At 46.2% G+C, this 11,583-nt stretch overlaps 1 protein-coding gene across 1 annotated transcript in view; it reads left to right on the top strand.

The window, feature by feature from the left end:
* Window positions 1–2,173: 2,173 nt before the first annotated feature.
* LOC111160876 (ERCC excision repair 3, TFIIH core complex helicase subunit) overlaps window positions 2,174–11,583 on the top strand; it is a 25,293-nt gene continuing 15,883 nt past the window's right edge. Inside the window, exons 1-8 of the mRNA XM_022524266.1 lie at window positions 2,174–2,283; window positions 2,646–2,851; window positions 3,486–3,722; window positions 5,441–5,490; window positions 5,913–6,048; window positions 6,304–6,468; window positions 6,751–6,955; window positions 8,237–8,551. Coding sequence (XP_022379974.1) covers window positions 2,256–2,283; window positions 2,646–2,851; window positions 3,486–3,722; window positions 5,441–5,490; window positions 5,913–6,048; window positions 6,304–6,468; window positions 6,751–6,955; window positions 8,237–8,551 — 1,342 coding nt within the window. The 5' untranslated portion in view covers window positions 2,174–2,255. The remainder of the gene's footprint in view (window positions 2,284–2,645; window positions 2,852–3,485; window positions 3,723–5,440; window positions 5,491–5,912; window positions 6,049–6,303; window positions 6,469–6,750; window positions 6,956–8,236; window positions 8,552–11,583) is intronic.

Here is an 11,583-nt window from a genome sequence, read left to right as displayed (position 1 = left end):
ATGCTTTTCTGTTTTCCAAGACTTTTACATAGCATGTAGTATTTAATCAGATGGAAGATAGAAAAGTGGAAAATCGAGTTTTAAAGCTATGGCTCCTCCACTTCTTGCGTGAAATTCATTTAGAACAGGGACCAAAAAACCTTCAATTTACTGAAAACCATTTAGCTGAGAACTCATCTCTGCGTTGCAAATTCTGTGGCTGAGTTTCAGCTGCTCAGCTGATCAGCAGTGTTTAACACAGGGGATCACTTCCTCTACCTTGAAATGCCATCATATGAAAGCAGTACTTCTAAGTCTCCTTATTTCCCTACCTCTCTGACTGCTCCTTGACTGGTGTTGCCCCAATTCTCCACCTTCAAGCCTCCTCACTGTAAAATGTATCCCAAACTTATCTTTACCTACATTCATTCCCTAAGTACCCTCCAACAGTTCTACAGCGTCAGTACCATACATAGGTTGACAATTCCCAAACTTACATTTCTAGGTCCCTGTAATTCAGGCTTACATCCAACTGCCTTCTTGACATTTTATTTAATTGTCTATTAGCACACTGCTATGTTTTCCCCAAAACCCATATGTTTGAAGCCCTAACTGAAATTGTGAACTGTATTTGGAGACAGAACCTGTAAGGAAGTGATAAAATTTAAACGGAGTCATAAGGGTGGGACCCTAATCTGGAAGGGCTGGTGTCCTTAGGTGAAGAGGAAGAGACACAGTTCTTGCCCTTCTCTCAACCCCACAATGAGGACACAGCAAGAAAGCAAGAAAGTGATAATCTGTAAGCAGGGAAGAGAACAGGACTTGATCTTCAACTTCCAACCTCCAGAGCTGTAGGAAGATAAATTTCTGTTGGTTAAGTCACACAGTCTGTGGCATGTTATTATGGCACTCAAGTGGACTAAGATAGCCACTCACATTCAGTGTGTATAGAACCCACCCTTGAAACCTGTACCTTCTTTAAGGTACATCATTTTTACAGTTGCAGAAACCAAAAATCTTGGGAGTTATTCCTCTCTGTCTTTCCATAACCGCTCAGTCAGCAACTCCCACTCTACCTTCAAAATACATTCAGACTGGAACCACTGTTCATCACCTTTACCCCACCACGCTAATAAAGCCAGCATTTCTCAACTGGAGTGCTGCAATGGCTGCCCTTGACCTTGTAAAGGCTATCTTTAACACAGCAGCTAGTGTAGAGTGACTTTTTAATATTGAATCAGATTGTTATTTCTCTGCTCAAATATCTCCAGCAGTTTTCTATTTCATAATAAAATTCAAAGTTTTTGCAATAGCTTACAAGGCTCTACATCAGTGGTTCTCAAACCTGACCATCAGCATCTTGCGGAGGACAAGACTGTTGTGTCCCTAGAGTTTTGATTCAGTAGGTCTGCGGTGGGACCTGATACTTGCATTTGTGCCTCTCTAATCAGTTTGAACGTTTCCATCTGATGTTGATCCAGGCAGGGGACCCCACTTTGAGAACCACTAATCTACATGTATAGTAGTAGGTACTGGGTCTTCTCCCCCACTTCTTGCAGCCACATGGCTCCCCTCTCAGCTTCCTGTTGGAGACCAAATCTGTGTGGTCGAGTCCTAGGCTCACACTGCTTCTCCTTTGGGATTTACATAGGACACTGCCTCACTTTTTCAGAACTCTTGCTCCAATAACACCAGCTGAGAGAGGCATTCTTTTTTTTCCCTGTGAACTCTAATTTTTTATTTTTAAAAATTTAAATTCAATTAATTAACATATAAGGTTTCATCGGTCTTATATAATTCAAAGTGCTCATTACAACACATATCCTCCCCAATGTCCATCACGAAGTTACCCCAGAGAGAGGCAGGCGTTCTGAGGTCACTCTGAGCCCTGTTTTATTTCTTCTCGGAGCTCTTAACGCCATTAATTCTTTGCGCCCACGTCTCTTTCAGAATTTACGTTCCAGACGCCAGGGCCTTACTTTGTTCACTGTCCTACCCCGGCGGCTAAAAACAGTGCCTGGACGCTCATAAACATGCTCAATAAATATTTCACTGACTAACTACAGGAAGGAATGGAAAGGGGAAAAGGCCTGCAGCAGAAGAACAGGACGGAGAAAACGCAGTCGCGAAGTTTTCCCGACCACCCCGCGACCCGCGGCTCAGAGGCGGGACTTCCTGTGCGTTTGCCGAAGGAGCTTCCGGTGTGAAGGGGAAGTCCCCTGAGAGCATCCGCCGCAGGGACCCGGAGGCACCCGCTGTTGGGTGCTTTCGCTGCCATGGGCAAAAGAGACCGGGGGGATCGCGGTGAGACGTGGCGCGGGCGTCCTGGGGCCTGCCTGCGTTCGCTGTCCATATTGTCCTGTGTCGTAGCTGCTCTGGGCTTCGCAGCGGCTGCCGACCCCACAGTGTCTCGCGGACTGTACATGCTGTCGCGACAGGCCGCGGGGGGCGGGGGAGATCCTTGACCTTTGGGCGCCTTGTGTCGTGGGCCGGGTGGGAGGCATTTGAGGGAGAGGACGCCAGCGGCACGCAGGTGGCTTTTGGGTAGGTGTGTGTGGCATTTGTGAAATACGGCAGCTGCCCGGCTTCCTCGAAATGCCGCTAGGCAGTGCGGAAAGAGCCCTCGCTTCCTCCTGCTCGGCTCACTTCTGTGTCCGTACCTGCAGATAAGAAGAAATCCAAGAAGCGGCACTACGAGGATGAGGAAGAAGATGAAGACGACGTCCCTGGGAACGACTCTCAGGAAGCGGTCCCCTCGGCGGCCGGGAAGCAGGTGGATGAGTCTGGCACCAAAGTGGATGAATATGGAGCCAAGGACTACAGACTGCAGATGCCGCTGAAGGACGACCACACCTCGAGGCCTCTCTGGGTGGTAGGCATACCCTCACCTAGGGCAGGACTAAGAGTTTGTAAACCCAAAATAGAAAGGCAGGGTACTACTCTCCAGAGCTGGCCGGGAGAGAGCTTTCATACATAATGTTGGAGCATATAGGAATGCACAGGTGTGGCACACATGTGCTGGCTAGACCAGACTTGGGCTCCTTCATCTCCAGCCCTCCTCTTACTCACCTTCCCTCTATTTCTACCACTCGCTTCGAAATACTTTTTTATTACCAAATAAATGCCATGTACTGTGTAATATGTTAGTTCCCCATTTAAAAAAATTAATGGAAGTTATATACATGCTAGGCAGCTCTTTTGCTTAACTTGAAGTAATTAATACTCTACATTCATTTAGAACCTGACCAAAAGGTACCTTGAGGATAGCCAATGAGGTGAGCTTTCCCTGTGAAGAACACTGGGAAGCAGCTACTGACTTTGGAAACCTGTTCTAGTCTCTTCATTCCTTGTATCTGATTAAAGTAGGTCTTTACAAAAACATCCCAGGTGTTAAAGATCACTTTGTGGGCAGCTTCTCTTTTCTGGATAATGATCTGGGAAGGAGTCTGATACTCTCTGCAGCTCATTAATTTCTTTGTCTGTTGTGTCCATTTGGTGTTTCTTAGGCTCCTGATGGCCACATCTTCTTAGAAGCCTTCTCTCCAGTTTACAAATATGCTCAAGACTTCCTGGTGGCCATTGCAGAGCCAGTGTGCCGACCAACCCACGTGCATGAGTACAAACTAACTGCCTACTCCCTGTATGCAGCTGTCAGTGTTGGGTTACAAACTAGTGACATCACTGAGTACCTCAGGAAGCTCAGCAAGACGGGAGTCCCTGATGGAATTATTCAATTTATTAAGGCAAGTGGAGGCTAAGGCTGGCTCTTTTGCCTTCCTTGTTAATGCAATAATAGTGGAGACAGATGCTACACATTGTGAGCCTGTGGCAGTCATGAAAATGCCATTCAGATCTCATGTGGGGAGCACGCATAACTGATTACCCCAGCTTCTACTCTTCTGGATCCAGTGTGGTGATCATGCTGAGGCCACACTCTCCATGAACTTTTCTGATACAATGGGTACTAATACACTGGGGATACTAATTCAGCCCTTTTGGCCAGGGTTATTTGGGAATGCAGCCTAAAGTGAATGGTGTTTTTGGCTGAAAACTTCAAAACTCCTTCAAAACTCATATGCTGAAGCTGTAATCCCCAATGTGATTGTATTTGGAATAAGGAAGTAATTAAGGTTGCATGAGGTCACAGAAGTGGGGCCCTGATCCAATAGGATTAGCATCCTTTTAAGAAGAGTCAACCAGAAAGCTCATGTGCTCTCTTTCTCTTTGTGTGTGCACAAGGAAGAGGTCATACAAGCACATGGTGAAAAGGTAGCCAGGAAGAGAGCCTTAACTAGAAACTAATCACTGGCAACTTGATTGTCGACTTCTGGAAATGTTTCTGTTGGTAAATCACCCAGTCTGTGGTGTTCTGTAATGCAGCTGAGTAGACTAGTATAACTGGTAAACTCTCTAGGGCTGAATACTGCATGGGACCAGTAGTCAACAATTTCTGTTTGGGAATGTCAAAAAGAACTTCAAGTATTGAAGTGGCTAGGGTTCCATATGAAGAGCAGTTGAACATGCTTGGGTTTGTATCTATCTAAGAGATAGATGAATGCCTTTCAATAGAGATGGACAGTGACGTTTGTTGTCCTTGGCTGTTCTAAAGGGAGTTGGATTTAGACCCCCAAATCTGGAGTGGCAGGTGAGTGCCACAGGCATCCAGTACAGTAAAGCATCCAATCTCAGAGAAGCCGACAGGGCCTCTGGTAAGAGTTCTCTCTTCTCCTGATGTGGAAAGGTGTGTAGGGAGAAGGGCTTGCACCTTGCTGGAATGAACCCTGCATCAGTGCACTGTCTCTGCTCAGTCTTGGTTGGGAGCTGCCTGCAGGAATGTAGGTGTTGGTACAACACAGTGGTAGATACAGAAGGGCAGCATCAGGAGCAGGCCACAGCCCGAGTGTCAAATTTCCATGGCTACCACACAACCTCTCCTGCGTTCCATTCTGAAGATTATTGGGAACCTGGAAGATTTTAGCTATATTCTCTTCCATCAAAAAGCTTACATTCTAGTTGGGGAAATAGGAACGTTGGTGAGGAGGTTGGGAGGCTTTGCATTTAATTTATGCAGCCATTACTGAACCCTCACTCTGCCAGGTTTGTGCTGGCTGCTATAATAATGCTGGTGTGGCTAGATGAACTGTTGGGTTAGGGTGGGGCCTGTGGGAATGGAGAAGAAAGGGGAAAAGAAAATAAAAGAAAGATTTTGTATAGCATTTTATAAATCAAGGGATGTGTATCAGAAAGAGCCAGGCAAGAGCAAGGTTTTACTCTCAAAAGTAGAGGTTAATAAGAAAAAGCTCAGTTTAGTTGAACTAACCTCTTTAGGATTGCACATTGGGCTTTCCTAAAGTAAAATGAACTTTTCACTTGGTAAAGTAGTAAGACATGCCCATTAGTGAATGTGTCCTGAATGAGCTTCGTGTTGCTAATTGTGCCTGTTTGATGTCACTCCTTGCAGTTGTGTACTGTCAGCTATGGAAAAGTCAAGCTGGTCCTGAAGCACAACAGGTAAGGGATTCTGTGAGAGGCCCACCATGGCACATTCACTCTGCTCATAGAAGGGGGCAAGGAGCACATGTCTGTGAACCGTCTGTCTTCACTAGCACCTACTCTCCTGAGTAAGGGGATAAAAGGAATAAGCAAAATGAAGTGACCAAAACTGGAAATTTCATTCACTGGCTACTGTGTTCCCCCTGGCAGTGGAGCTGGGATTCAGACCCCTCCTTATTTGACTTTAAAGCAGGGTTTTGCTTCTTATTTGCTATATCTTGGCCAGTAGCTCATAGCTCAGATTTGGCCAAGGCTGTGGGAGGGTAAGAGCAGAGAGAGGCACAAAGCCACTATTTCCAGACCATCTGATCAAATAAGCAACAGAACGTTCTGGAAATGGTGTACTGGTCACTAGTCACCTCCTTCATCACCTCTTGCAGGTATTTTGTTGAAAGTTCCCACCCTGATGTCATTCAGCATCTTCTCCAGGATCCAGTGATCCGGGAATGCCGTCTACGGAACTCCGAGGGGGAGGCTACAGAGCTCATCACAGAGACCTTCACCAGCAAGTCTGCCGTATGTGGCCTCCTGGGTCACCCTCTGGGGTGGGAGCATTTGGGATGTCAGCTCTCTCAGGGTTGGTTAGTTTAGCGTTTGCAACCTTGGGACCCTACAGTCTTCTTACAGCTACAGTTCCCCTTGAAACTTTGGCTCTTGCCTGGTAGCAGGAGGGCTTGTTGTCATACAGAGGTCTGGATCCCGCCTTGCTCTTACAGACAAGATCGGACGCGTTCAGGGTGGTATGGCCATAGACCCGCCTTGCTCTTACAGATTGCCAAGACTGCTGAAGGCAGTGGTGGGCCTTCCACTTCCCGGGTGACAGATCCACAGAGTAAATCTGACATCCCCACAGACCTGTTTGACTTTTATGAACAAATGGACAAGGATGAGGAAGAAGAAGAAGAGACCCAGACAGTGTCTTTTGAAGTTAAGCAGGTTAGTGAATGTATCCCTGCCTAAGCTGCCCCAGCCCTGCATGGTCTCTGCAGTGTGTGGGAGACCGGGTCCCCATCTGTTCCTGTATTGCTTTCTCCTTTTTGACATCTGTGGGCTGTAGCCTCCTAATGGAGTTAGTCCTGAGTGTCCTGTTCCTCAGGCTGGTGTGGCAGTCTTCACAAGTCCTAGAGAGATGTAGAAAATGGCCCCTTGGATTATGTACAGTTTATCAGCTTGGTTTGGATTTAAGATTATAAAACCTCTTCCATGCTCACTCCCCAGGAGATGATTGAGGAACTCCAGAAACGTTGCATCCATCTGGAGTACCCTCTGTTGGCAGAATATGACTTCCGGAATGATTCTGTTAACCCTGATATCAACATTGACCTGAAACCCACAGCTGTCCTTAGACCTTATCAGGAGAAGAGCCTGCGGAAGATGTTCGGGAATGGACGTGCCCGTTCTGGGGTCATTGTGCTTCCTTGTGGTGAGTGACACCTGTGTGAAGAAGGTGGTCAGGCTCTTCTGTCTTGGTCTGCCAGCTTCCCTTCACTCTCCTGTGTGTGCCTTTCTCTAAATCACACCTGGACAGGGAACAGTGAAGGTCAGATGGCTCCCTGATTCATTACTTAACAAAAGTTTGCGTGCCTGCGGTGTGCAGAGTGCTGACCTCAGCAGTGAAGATATATTGGTGGATAGAATAGCACTTCTGATCTCATGGAGCTTGTTTTGGTGGTAGAGAGAGACGGAGGATAAACAAATCAATTAAGCCATGTGTCAGACCTTGGGCACTGGAGAAGAGGGAAGGATCAGCAGTTAGTGATGTGGGGAAGGTGCTATTTTAAACACTGGGGTTAGGGTCTTGTTCCTTGCAATCAGTCTTGTGAGTCGTGTGTATATAGAGACCTCCTAGCACAGAAACTTCGCTTGCTTGTTCCTGGATGGCTTATTACAGTGGACATGTCTAAGAAGGGGCAGTATAGCCCCCTTGTTACCTGTCTGATATCATTTGTCCTAAGTCATGTCAGGTCCTGACCAGTGTTCTTGGCCAGAGGTCATAACAGATTCACCTGGGGGCCCTTCTTCAGACTTAAGGAGGTTAGAATTTCCAGGGGAGAGGCCGGTGCCTTTAGGTTCTTCTTCTTTTTTTTTTTTTTTTTTTTTTTTTTAAATCAGCCTGGGAGATTTTGATGCACATGCCTGGTAAGAAAAGAATTTCTGTTTAAAGGAAGAGCTTGATTTTTATCTTGATCTTCAAATGGTGGGTGATAGTAAACTTGGAAGCCCTGGAACTTCATTTCTGTCTGTGCCAGTAATGTCCGCCTTTCCTGTATTCCTGAGCTCTCAGCTCAGCATGCCCTGTGGTCGCAGCTGCCTTTTACTGAGCGCTCAAATGTGCAGTCCATGTGCCCCAGCAGCACCACCTCCCCATGGCTTGGGCACATTATCCTCAGCTTTCCTTTTCTCATGTTCAAAATGGCAACAATAAGAGTGTCACTCACCTCTGGTTTGTTTTGAGATTTCAACATTTGAACTGAATTCATGGAAAATGTTAGGGTAGGGCCTAGGGCTTGTCTCTTTTAATTCTCATGTTCGGCGTGAGCTGGGCATATCTTCTTTCTATAAGAAAGAAAACAGGCTCTGGAGCAGTAAGTGCCCCAGAATATCAGCTGTGAGGATTATTACAGGTAATTTGCCCAGATTCATGTGTTGATGGGTCATTCTGTCTGTCTGTATCCATTGCAACCTGGCCTTTGGTTTCTCGTAGGTGCTGGGAAGTCCCTGGTTGGCGTGACAGCTGCATGCACTGTGAGAAAGCGCTGTCTGGTGCTGGGCAACTCCGCTGTGTCTGTGGAGCAGTGGAAAGCCCAATTCAAGATGTGGTCCACCATTGACGACAGCCAGATCTGCCGCTTCACCTCCGACGCCAAGGACAAGCCCATAGGCTGCTCCATTGCCATTAGCACCTACTCCATGCTGGGCCACACCACCAAAAGGTCCTGGGAGGCTGAGCGAGTCATGGAATGGCTCAAAACTCAGGAATGGGGCCTCATGATCCTGGATGAAGTCCATACCATACCAGGTAAGCAGGCTGAGAGCTGAGCTGCCTGCTCATTGCAGGGACAGAAATTGATTTCCACTTGTTGGGTTGAGGGAAGGACTGCTGTGTAGTGTATCTGTCTTGCTAGAAAGCCTTGCTGCTTCGAGTTTTAAAATAAATCATAAGCTTATGGGGGTGGGCGTGAGGGTGGGAGGTGGATGGGTGTATCCCTTCATAGCTTCCTCAGTCATGGGCCCAGAGTAATCATTCAGAAAATGGTATTTCCCTCTTTCCTCCATCTTACTGTTGCAGCTCAATTTACCCTTAACCCACCGGTTTGTAGTGCCATGAAAACTGTACCAGGAGCACTGAAGTCCTTGCTGTAGTGGTGTTCGTTTTATTTGAAGCCCGAAGTATTGATTCTTAATATATTATAGAAGCTTTACTTCTCCAAGTGTTGCAGGCAGTCTTTTTTTTTCTTTTTTTAAAGAATAGCTATATTGATACTGATCCACTGATAAAATCCACCCTTTATAAGCATACAATTCGATTCTTAGTTAATTTGTGAACTTGTGCAGCTGTCACTGTGATCCAGATTTAGAACCTCTCTCTCATACTCATTTAGTCAGTGCTTTCACCCCCAGCCCCAGGGACCATTGAGGTGCTTCCTGTCTCTGTGGGTTTGCCTTTTCTGGAAATATAGTATGTATTTTCTTATGTGTACCTGGTTTTACTTTGCATGATGATTTATCCCTGTTACATGTATTGATAGTGTCTTCCCTTTTATTGCTGAGTAGTAATCAAGACAAATCATTTTTGATGAAACAAGTGAAGGGGGAGCCCTGATAAGTTAAGAGGTATAAATTAGAGATTTCTCTGAATAAATGAAATCAGAGGCATTTTCACATAGAATATTCAAAATATGGCCAAAGTGGCCCTAGCATCCATTCTTTTCAGTGCAGTGAGAGCCTCTCTGGTGCTCCTGGATGTCTGAACATAACTAGAGGTGTTCACAGCAAGCCAGGTAGGGATCAGAGGTCTTTCAGCTTGAAGGAACAGGGCATTAGTCTTGAGGTGGGAGAGTACTTGGCATGGTCCAACCCAGCAAGGTGGTGGGAGGGATATAGACAAGAAGAGTCCAAGCTAAGGATTGAGAGAGGCAGACAGGATGGAGTGTGGGCCAAATGCCATAGGACCACATAGGTCACTGTAGGGTCTTTGGCTTGTACTATGGTGGGAAGCCATTTGAGGGATTTGAGCAGAGGATGACGTGATCTCATTTATGGCTATAAAAATACTGTCCTGGCTGCTCTACTGAGAATAGACTTAAAGAGGCATGGTCTAGTGGAAGCAGCTAGATGGGTCCCAACAAGAGTAAGAATAAAGGTAATCTACTTCTGGATGTCTTGTGAGGGTGAAGCTGACAGGCTGGATGTGGGATCTGAGAGAAAGAGAAATCAAGGACAGCAGTAAGGTTTTGGGCTTGAGTAATTGGAAGGAAGGAGTGGCCATTAATTGAGATGTTGAAAGCCATAGAAGGAACAGGTTTGAAGAGTGCTGAGTGGGAGTTAGGCTTTAGACATATTCATTTGATTGCCAGTTAGACATTCTGACAGCGGCAAAGATGTTAGAAAATGGACAAGAGACAAGAATAGACATTTCACCAGACAGATTGTGCAGATGCCAAGAGGCATTGGAAGAGATGTTCCACATCATTAGCCCTGAGGGAAATGCAGATTAATACCATGAGATGAGATGCCACTTCACACACATCACAGTGGCTACAATGAAAAAAATACTGACAATAATGAATACCGATGAGAGGCCAGAGCAGCTGGCATGTATCACCAGAGGAATCTCAGAATGTAGTCACTGTGGAAAAGTTGGGCAGTTTCTTAGAAAATTGGCATATGACTCAGCAGGCCCACCCCTGGGCATACATCCTAGAGAGTGAAAGCTCAGGTTCACACAAAAACCTGCTCCTGAATGTTTATAGTGGCTCTAGTCAGAGTCTCCAAAACCTGGAGTTTTGGAGAATGCCCAGCAGTGGGTGACCAGACAGACAAACGGGTCCATCCGTCCCTTGGAACGCTACGTCAGCCATGAAACAGGACACATGGTTGCTGTGTGCAACAGCTTAGATAAATCTCCAGAGGTACGTGCTGAGTGAAATCAACCCATCTCAGGAGGTTATATAGTGTATGGTGCCTTTAGAAAGCCTAAAGGATAGCAATGGAGAGCAGATCAGTGGGTGCCAGGGGTTGAGGAGGGTGTGACAGTAAAGGGAGAGCATAGGGTAATGTTGGGGTAATGTGTTGGTCCATATCCTGATTATAGTGGTAGTCACACAAATCCTTACGTGTGTTAAAATTATAGAACCAATCCCACCCACCCACTTACCAGTTTTACTGTGTGCTAATTGAAAAACTAAAAAAAGTTTGGGAACAGGGGACATTGGGTCTGATTGGATTGGAAGTTGGTAACCTAGAGAATCACATCCTACAGATGAATTTGAAATTGCCATGTAGCGGTTTAGCTGGAGGCTGTGTTTGAAGCTTGGGAAAACTTGAAGCTTTCTGCTTGAGTGTGTATTTAGTTTATGTTTATGTTCCTCTTCAGCCTGTGTCTCAGGTCTCAGAGGGCGGCTATCAGGCCTGGATTGATTGTCTGGTGATGAGGATACAGAAGTGTACCCCCACAAAATTTCGCTCTTGCCGTGGGTGTCTATGTGTGTCTCTTTCTTCCCTGGTTCACTGGGTCAGTTTGTCTCTGGCTGGGTGGAAGAGTAAAACCAATAACCGTAAAGAATTCTGACTTCAGTCTTGTGAGCCCCTTGGCTTGGCCACACTCGCTGGGCCAGAGAGCCAAGGTCAAATAAGGGAAGTCTAGTAAATCATAGTAAGTTTTGTGATTGTTAAACATCTATCACATTGGATTAGGTAAAAAGATAAATCTTTGAGATCTATCTCAAAAGGTAGTTTGCTGGGACGCCTGGGTGGCTCAGTTGGTTAAGCAGCTGCCTTCGGCTCAGGTCATGATCCCAGCGTCCTGGGATCGAGTCCCGCATCAGGCTC

Source organism: Enhydra lutris, unplaced genomic scaffold (assembly GCF_002288905.1).
Source record: "Enhydra lutris kenyoni isolate GAN:26980312 unplaced genomic scaffold, ASM228890v2 scaffoldscaffold78, whole genome shotgun sequence".
In the NCBI taxonomy this organism is placed as follows: Eukaryota; Metazoa; Chordata; class Mammalia; order Carnivora; family Mustelidae; genus Enhydra; species Enhydra lutris.
This window is presented reverse-complemented; position numbering and strand designations above follow the sequence as displayed.